Source organism: Morone saxatilis, unplaced genomic scaffold (genome assembly GCF_004916995.1).
Source record: "Morone saxatilis isolate NCDOM2014 unplaced genomic scaffold, NCSU_SB_2.0 Contig2, whole genome shotgun sequence".
NCBI classification, from domain to species: domain Eukaryota; kingdom Metazoa; phylum Chordata; class Actinopteri; family Moronidae; genus Morone; species Morone saxatilis.
The window spans coordinates 21786118-21795599 of NW_023339762.1; the positions used below are offsets into that span (position 1 = coordinate 21786118).

Consider the following 9482-nt stretch of genomic DNA (forward strand, 5'->3'; position numbering starts at 1 on the left):
TGTAAAGTCCATTCTCAGTGTATGTGCACTGGTGGCTTCAAGGTTTTACATCACACTTGTATAAGTTGAAAATTGGACCAGGGTTGACTTCCAAACTATTTGTGATGTCACAAATCATGCTCGTAGGCCCCGCCCTCTAAAATCAGATGTTCAATGAGCGCAGAGAAATTTTCCACTTTCAGCAGATGAATGTGAAAACTTCCTTTTAGTGTCAAACTCACAAACACAAACATTACTCTGCACAATGAAGCTCAAACATCACACTGTATGAACAGGAAAAAAAACATATTTTTGAGGGGAGGGGAACTTTTTACGTATCATTCATTCTGTTTTCTTTCTTGTCCAATTCCAGTGGACATCATGACCCACGTTGCCTGGAGGCAGAGTGGCCTGCCGCCGACTCGGGTGATCGGAGCAGGGTGTAACCTGGACTCAGAGCGACTCAGTCACATTCTGGATATTAACCTGAACACTCACAAACCAGCCTGGGTCATAGGAGAGCTTTCAGACAACAAAGGTGAGTCAGAAAGGATCAATTAAAAATTTACACAAAGGTGTCATGGTGAACGTGTGACTCCTCAGACTCCTCTTTCATTCATTATCTCCTTCACTTGTCTTTTTTATCTGCCTTTGTATTTGTTTTTGTTTTGAATTGTATTTGCACGACCAGTAGCACTGCACTCCATGCTAATTGCGTATGTTGTTTGTAAATGAGGCACGTGACTGAGCTTGTCAGTGTTTTTGTCTTGCAGTTGCAGTGATGAGTAACACTGGGCTGAGCTCCAGTGTGCAGCCAGAGATTGCATCAGGATCCAGCGCTACCAAGCCACTGTTAGACAGGTACTGGCATGAATTAGCATGACCTGGAGTGAGGGATTTATGTGTAGATGAATCAACCGGATCTGAAATTTTGGACACAGGAAGGAAAGTTTTAGGAGTTTAGATAATTTGATGGGATTAGGAAATGTACAGGTATCTCTCCTTGATCATGATACTCAAATGTATGACGGCTTCTGCATTTAAAGCACACGTTTTTCTGATGCTGATCTTTTTCTGTAGAGGGTTTGAGATGATGAAGAATCGAGGTCAGCGGTCCTGGTCTATGGGTCTGTCTGTTGCTGACATCACAAACAGTGTCCTGACAGATAAGATGAAGACCCACTCCGTCTCCACACTGGCTCAGGTAACAACTGCATTATTGTCACTGTCAACCTTACTGTTATCATGCATTATGTGTCAGTTAATTCTCCAGGGGTGTATGAAGTCAGCATCAGCGTTTGACAAAATGATAGATCTTACTATTACTATATCAAATATTAAAAGGACATATTCATAGAAATGTGATTCTAGAAAATATTGTGTTCTCCGTTTGCTTTAGGGTTGGGGTGGCATAGGCACAGAGGTGTTCCTCAGCCTGCCGTGCATCATGGGATCAAACGGTTCCACGCGCTTGGCCGGAGTGTCGCTCGGACAGGAGGAAGACTCCAAACTGAGGGACAGCGTCGTCTCCCTTTCCAACCTCATGGGTCAGCTGAGGATATGAAGGATCCAGTGGTACTCCCTAAGTTTTGGCTTCACTCACCAGTCTGAGAGCAGCAGATGCTTACTGGCAGGGCGGTTTTCCAGTCAACACACCCTCAGCAGATGGACTGTGCTCGTGCTGAAGTTGAATGCAGTTTCAGTTAGCTGCTTACACTGGAATGTTGAATTTTATGGACAAACTCGCTGTCTTTAATATGGATAATTTAATCATAAGATTTGTTTCTATATTGTCGTTGGATACTGTGTATTACATGTGGGTAAAAATAATCTGAAATAACAATGCATAGATTGCATTTTTGCATTTAAATATAACAGAATTGAGAAATGATGCTTTGTCTCATACAAAATATGCAATTTGGAACATTACATGAATGCAGTTATATTTTTTGAAAGCCATGATCTATCAAAAAGCATCTTTAGAATAATGATGCTTGTGGCTTTGAAGAACTATATTTTTGTCATTAACAGCTAAAGTTCAATTTGACCTAGACTACTTTTACCAAAGATGTGATAATGGAATTATTTTTTTGTACTAACCAATCTTTAATTCTTTTGGAGAAAATCAGGGGGTTGGCAGATGAGGCATGTATATTATATATAGAACAGGGTGTTGGTGTGGAGTCGATACATGGATGATGAAGTACAGCTCGTATATTTTAATGGACGTCTTATTATATTTAATGACAATATACCTTTGCAGAATATTTAAGTCGCCTTTGCTCTTACGTTTGTTTACTTTATGTTACATAAGCAAGAACCTAAGATATGTACAGTGAGACTACACAATTCTGTGGGTGTGCAATAAATATCTGAAACCAGATGTGGATTGTCTCTGTGGGAAAGAGAAGACAACAGACAACTATGGTTTATCTCTTTATAAAACTCAAATAAGTAGTTGCATAAATGTACACAAGCTTTGGTCTGAGCCCCAGAGTCACTGATGTCAACCAGATCCATAAAAGGAGCAGTGATGTACAATTGGTGGTCAGGTCACATGACTAAAGATACTCCAAGTAAGCCAAACAGATTTGTGTGCAGGCCAAAATCCACGTTCTTGGGTAAGAATCGCAGCGGCGAGACCAAAGTTCATGAACAAACTGTAAAACATCTGTTAACGTCACTCCTTAAAAATAGTTTTTTAGCATTAACCTGGAACTCTATTGGAAAACAGCTGAATACTTAAGAGAATTGCAAAACCTGATGTTTAGACATAGTATATAATGTAATATATAACTTAATATATAGAACTGAATGAAAGGACAATATAAACATGTTTGACTATTAGGTCCTTTGTACAGTATATTATGGCTCAACTTCCATTTCTCAAAAACCTTTGCTCCGATACCACAGTCACTGCAATGGCTCTAAAAGATGGCTGTGCATATTAATACATTTATCTTTGATTCATTCTCTTCCCAGTCTGTGAACAGTACAGAACAGTGTAATACGAGGTCTGTCTTTGGGTTCTTAGGTCTAGCTTACTATGTGTCATTTGACACGTCTAAATGTATAAATGTCCACATTCATAAATAGGAATTATAGATGTATGTCATGGTCAGAACAGTTCTTCCCAAAAACCTCCTTAAAGCCAATTACTGTCACTCTGTTAACACTTCTGACCACTAGATGGAGCTATTCATCATAAAAACTGACTCCCTCTGTGCTGGTAATATGTTGAATTCACTAAATCCTCCTGTTAACTCCTCTACTTCCACCTTGTTTAGCCTTGATACATGCATGTATATACACATGGAACAGTACATTGTTGCTGTGAGATCTGTGTCAGGCAAACATATATAACACTATTTAAAACATTTGTTTAAAAAAAAGCAGCAAAATACCCACAGAGTACCCACTGCTACCTGCCTGGGGGGAAAAATGACCGGGCCGGGCTTCATGTGAATTAAACTAGCTTCAGTATGTACACTAGTGACATATTGCACCATGTCTTGCTGGTGGTCACAATTTATTTTAAACGTTTGGATGCAAACTGCTTTGGTGCAACCTGGTTTAGTGGTCCACTGTTATCAAGTATTGACCTAAAGATGCAATAAACAAATGGTGTTACATTAACAGTTACTCATTACAGTATGACATACTGTTACCTTGTGTGAGCCTGCTCACAGTTTCCCATAAATGCAGTATAAATGTATAGGCTTTGGGTGCTTTAGCAAAGATGACCTTATTCTGCAGCCTCAAAAGCCCTTGTGTTAGAGTTGCTACCCTCAGTGCACTGCGATCAGGTTAAGACACTTTGTTGGAACACACTGGAGATGAAGCGATGGTGGAACACGTAGCTGGTATTAGATCGACTTATTTCTTTGTAAATTTCTCAATACTATCCATCAAATTAAAAACCAGATCTGGTCTCATACACACCAACAAGAGCAGGTGCATTAATACACTCACTTTTTGTGCAGCAAACAGTAACACTGACAGCAGTTTTGAAAACAGGTTCGACACAGAAAGTTAACTGCCCTCGCAAAAAAGGTGCAAGTATCACAGAAATCTGTACATATCAATGTTCGCACACACACACACACACACACACACATAAAACATTAACACACGGAATAGCTACTGGCCTTTGACCTCTTCGATGGCTTTGAAAACTAATCAAGCATCAAGAAAGTACAAATATATTGGCATAATCAGTAACACCTTGAATGGTACTTCAAAATGTGACTGATTTGGGCAGCTGCTGTCCACCTGGAGGCATCCTGCAAAAGTCTGGGCTGGATCGGACCAGAGGCACTCCCACCGCCGACTGTCCTGAGGGCCTGGAGTGACCTGGGGGAGACCCAGTGTACAAGAGTGGTGCTGGGAAGGCAGAATGGTCCCTGGGGCCCCTAGAGAAAGGCTTAGAGTAGCCAGGTGAGGTGGCTCTGTGTGTGTCTGAGCAGCTGACAGCACTACATTGGAAGGGACCGAGTCTGTCAGCAAAACATGGCGGAGGAGGGGGGATGATGGAGTCCTTCACCCAGCTGTCCTCGCCTTCATATTCTGGCTCCTGAGGCAAACTGGGGAGTGCGCACAGCGAGGGAGGAACGGGAGAGGGTGAAGGAGGGATGAACACAGGAGGTGGAGGCAGAGGGTAGAGCGCTGGGTCATAGTCTTTCTCAATGGTATGTGAAGGCTCGCCGTGAATGCTGGGAATTTCCTCAGGCATGGAGCCCAGCAGCCTCTCCAGATAGGGGTCGTCGTCGTCAGCCTCAGAAAGGTTGTCATACTGAGAGGTGTTGGAGGGCCGTCTGTTTCCCGCTGTCACCGGAACGTGGAGAGAGACTGGGAACTTGGTTGGCTTTGGGGAAGGAAGTCTGGGAGAGGAGGGGGGAGGTGTGGCTAAGGTATGGGGATGGGAAGGCTTTGGGGGTAGAGGTTTTTTCTGCGTTAGGTCCAGAGACGTGGGTGGTTTTAGGCATGGTTTTGGTGCTAGCTTCATTTTAGTGACCAGTGGTGAGGCCAAGCGGGGGGAAGGAGAGCGGCGCTGAGTCCCTGGGCCTGTCCCCAGGCAGGGTGACTCGCTACCTGAAGGGCTTTGGTCCTTCTGCTCAGGGTAAAAGAGAGGTGGAGGTGGCAGATCTGGAAGGTCCATGATGTCCTCCTCAGTCTGCAGGATAAGAGCATCCAAAGCAGGGGGCTCATAGGGTGGAGGCCAGTCCACAGGATTTTCCTGGGTCCCTGGGGCTTCAGGCTGGCCCTCCTGTTTTCCCCCATCTTCAATCTGGTTAACTTCTGGAAGCGACTCCTTCGGATCTCTGTCTAACCCGACCTCAGCACAAGGTTTGTCTACTTTTGGAGGTAACGGAGGGGGTCTACAAGGCCTTAAAGGAGAAGGTGTTCTTTGTGGGTGAACTACGACTGGGTCAGGTGAAGGCAGAGGAGGTGTTCTGGAGTCCTGGGGCTCTGCGGGTGAAGGGGTCTGGTTCACGGCGATGCTGCCTGTTTGCTGTGCCTCTGCACTGGGTTGGCTGTTTGGCTGCAGATTTATTTTGACCTCCAGAGGAGAGTCTGGCTGCAGAGGCAGAAGGAGGACTGGTCTCTCTTGACCCAGAGGTTTCTTTGGCAGCTCCTCTGACTTGGCTGAAAATGGAAATTGAGGATAGGGAATTCATCAATGAAAGGAAAAAAAAAAGATACTTTAGGACCTATCAGACAAAGAGGTGAATGTAGTTGAAAAGAATAAAAGAACACAACTGCACCTGGAGGAGGTTTGTCCAGCTTTTTACTGCGAAGTTCAGACATAGAAGCCTGTAACTGTTCAATCACCACATCATCAGGCAGGAAGAAAGAAACAGCCAGCTGCTCCTGGAGAAACTCCCTCAGCTCCTCTAACTGAAGCTTCTGGAGGCGCTCTGATTGGACACACACAATGCAGACACAAAACAGGGGCAAATTAACTCATATAATGAGGTATGCAAATCTATGAGAAAAGGTGAATCCTGAAGCTAAATAATATTGTTAAAGCTGTCAACACAAAGCGAACTAAGACACCAAGTAAAGAGTGGCCCATCAAAAGAGTCGTTTTGCAAGAATTCAACCAATGTGCTGAGGCTATGCTCCTGCAAGCGTCCAATGAAAAGTCAGCTCTTGATTCTTCTCCACAGCAACCGGCCACTTGCATTATGTAAGCCATCCAGTTAGGAAGCAGCCAAGCGAGAGGCAGCGTGAGATGTAATCCACACAGTAACACTCAGTGGTAAAGCAGCCCCGACTGGATCTGTGCATGAAGCTGGTTTGACTCATCTAGCACGGCACGGCATGGAAGACAGTATACTCAGCATCATACTCACTCTTGTGTATCTTGAAGGTTGTATAAGCCATGGCATTTAGCACCTTCTCTCCCTCCAATATGTAGATGTCCCATAAACGCAGGGTGAGGGTGAACGGGGTCTGTTATGTAAGACACACAGCAGCAGAGAGTCAGTCTAATTAAAAAGTAATCAAACAACTGCAGATGTGGTTCTATTCAAAAACAAAAAGGAATGCACTGTGATATCTTGATTAATGACAGTTTAAATGCAGAATACATCTGGGATTAGATATAAACAGGGTAGATCTGGAGATGGAGCATTCATGCATCTCATGTTCTTTCGGAAATCCAAATACTCACTCTGTCAATGAAGCACTGCAGAAACCATTTGGTGGTGTAAATCCCCGTTGTCATCTGCTCCTTGTCCTGTGGGGCAAGAATTAATGAGAAATAGTCTCTATGGGAAGTCACTCCTCATAGTCTGTTCTCAGTTATAAATCTCACTTTCCAAATAGTTCTAACTCTTGGACTCGCTGTAACATTCTGAGCATGTGGCCTTTTGCAAAATAAATTAATCAAGTGAAATGACCCAAATAAAATTGACTGCAGCCCTTCTAAGCAATCGGTTAGCTCCATGTCTCTCGCAGAGACAGAAAGCACCAGTCATACAGATGTGCTTTAACTTACCAGGTGTTTCTTCAGCTTTGGCAGCATTTTGGAGAGGATCAGCTCGTGGTGGGCCTGGAAACGGTGCAACTTGGGAAATCCCGGAATGAAGAACCCTAGCGCAGTAAAAAAAATAATAAATCAGCAGGCCATAAATGGTGTGTGGTAATAGTAGAGACATAATCATCAAGGGCACTGGGAAAACATGACAAGATGTGTGATCATTTGGTAAAAACTGGTGAAGTTGCTTTCAGTAACATGAAGGCTGTGGTTTTATGTAATAACAAATTCTGTAGACCATGCCTGTGTAGCCAAGGTTGTAGAAATACTGTATGAATGTGTGTGCGAGTTGTTGGACATTTACAATACATTTCTGAGTGCATATTTTGCGAGAGTCAGTCACAAATATGAATAGGCATGTACGGATTGAGTAACAGTTTCACAACTCAAACATTTGCATTAAAACATTTCTATCCTTTTAAATAAGAACCGTTGTGATATTTGATATGTCTAAACATTAATCAGCCTTGTCTGTCTCACCGTGCATGGCATGCTTGCTGTTAGTGAGGAGCTGGGACAGAGCCCAGAAGGCATCTTCCTCATTCAGGTACATGAGCAAGATAGCAGCGATCTGACTCATCCCCTGGCAGTAGCTCACCTCCTGGGGGAACACAGGAGAAGAGACAGGTTCAATTAAACAGAATGGGCAAATGAGAGGAATTAATTAATTTAATAGAACACAAACACACACACAAACACACACACACACACACACACACACAGGCAGGGGGAAGAGAGCACCTGAATGTCTGATGTGGTCTGAAGGCAGACTGTGGATATGTGTGGTTATACAGCACATGAGGAACTACAGACCTACTGTGGATGCAGCTACGATATTATAAACACTTTTACCAAAGGTTGTTCAAATATTTACTGTAGCCCAACATACATTCTCAGTATTGTCATGTCTTCAGCTTGAATTACTGGCAATATGACTCCACGATGATTCAATGATTTACACTAAACACATCGCCCTTGGCAAGCACAGATACACAAAACCTGACACACACTTGGTATTTGTCCATATTAAGGCCGATTTATTGCACAGCTAGAAAGGGACACTCCAAAGTATCCTTTCAAGGAAATACAGTAAATATAATTTGGATTACACTGAGGTTAAACTACACATTCTCCACATTCTTCTCTACCATCACATAGGCAAAAGGATAAACACACTTTCCGACCCCCCTCCCTCTTTTTTGCTCACTCTCTCCTACTGACCCAGTTTCTTCTGAGTGGTGTGTGAGAAGAGGGGAAAAAGGAAAAAGGGAACAGCACATGCCCATTTCCTCTGGCTCCAACACCTCTAAAACACAGGAATCGACTACAGAGCCCAATCAAAAAAAACAGACTTGGACTGTGTTTGCATGTGGGAAGATGTAAGATACTGTACACAAGCCTTTGGATTGTAATATCTATCTCTACCAGACTGTTGATACTTATTATTAGTTAATATACACATACTAATCTACTTGCATATGTTGAGATACAGGCTATATACACAATGCGTTTACTGCATTTTAGTAAGTATGTGTTGACACAAAGAGTTCCTACTTGGGTATAAAAGCCAAATTTCACCCAACGGAGACAAATGCTGGCTTATGGTGGGGAAATTATCAGTATCTACAACTGCACTGCAAACACATTATTTTAAAGAAAAGAGTGTGAAGTTTACAAATGAATGTTATTAATTAAAATACAAAGGATGAAACTGCCTGGCTTAGGCCGTCATGAGAAATAAATACTTGAGGTGGACAAAGTGGATCATTTCTGTTAAACACCATGTAGTGTCAAAGGGGAACTTGTTTGAACGGCGTGAGCACTGAGTATGGAAGTGGGTTCACTGGTGGTCTGGACTGTTACACTATGTTGCTGTACATTCAGTCAGAGCCACACTCATAAATAAAAGATCATACCCAAGGCTCTAAACAAGGAGAACAGATGGGTTTAAAGTGCATGGTCTGTTCTTTGCTGTATGGAAACTAAGGCACTCAATGGACTTGGCTGTTGCGCCACTGATGTGCTTTTTTTGCGGCACAGTCAGTGTACACAAGACTTCTTCATATTATGTCACACACACACACACACACACACACACACAAACTTACCGTGTTATAGACAGAGTATGCTGCTAAAACGTGAAACAGTGCCTGCTGCCTATAGAAAGGAACAAAGAAACCAACGGTTAAAATGAGGATGTGGTTTCTTAGCAACAATCAAGCAAGCTGAGATACGCTGTATTGGACCATTATTGGAGTTTATTAAATGAAAATTCCCCAAGCCCACATGAGTAATGATTTCTCAGCCACCTCATCCCTAAATTAAGCCCATCAATCAGCAGACAGAAAAAAAGAAAAAAAAACCCAGCTGCCTGTTTCTGGGGAAGGCTGACAAACCCCAGCTGGATCGCATCATCATCCTGGTAGTGGTTTGTACAACGCTGTGTGTGTGTGTGTCTGTG

General features: G+C 43.0%; 2 protein-coding genes across 2 annotated transcripts in view; one reads left to right on the forward strand and one right to left on the reverse strand.

Annotated features, from left to right (window-relative positions):
• The window catches only part of uevld (UEV and lactate/malate dehyrogenase domains), a 5298-nt gene extending 2938 nt beyond the window's left edge, over window positions 1-2360 (forward strand). The window contains exons 9-12 of the mRNA XM_035664687.1: window positions 353-517; window positions 753-840; window positions 1060-1183; window positions 1379-2360. Of these exons, the coding sequence (XP_035520580.1) occupies window positions 353-517; window positions 753-840; window positions 1060-1183; window positions 1379-1543 (542 nt within the window). The 3' untranslated portion in view covers window positions 1544-2360. The remainder of the gene's footprint in view (window positions 1-352; window positions 518-752; window positions 841-1059; window positions 1184-1378) is intronic.
• Window positions 2361-2413: 53 nt separating this feature from the next.
• The window catches only part of si:dkeyp-19e1.3 (USP6 N-terminal-like protein), a 21202-nt gene continuing 14133 nt past the window's right edge, over window positions 2414-9482 (reverse strand). The window contains exons 8-14 of the mRNA XM_035664684.1: window positions 9130-9178; window positions 7502-7622; window positions 6983-7077; window positions 6656-6721; window positions 6336-6435; window positions 5745-5897; window positions 2414-5625 (exon numbers count right to left, since the gene is read on the reverse strand). Coding sequence (XP_035520577.1) covers window positions 4217-5625; window positions 5745-5897; window positions 6336-6435; window positions 6656-6721; window positions 6983-7077; window positions 7502-7622; window positions 9130-9178 — 1993 coding nt within the window. The 3' untranslated portion in view covers window positions 2414-4216. The remainder of the gene's footprint in view (window positions 5626-5744; window positions 5898-6335; window positions 6436-6655; window positions 6722-6982; window positions 7078-7501; window positions 7623-9129; window positions 9179-9482) is intronic.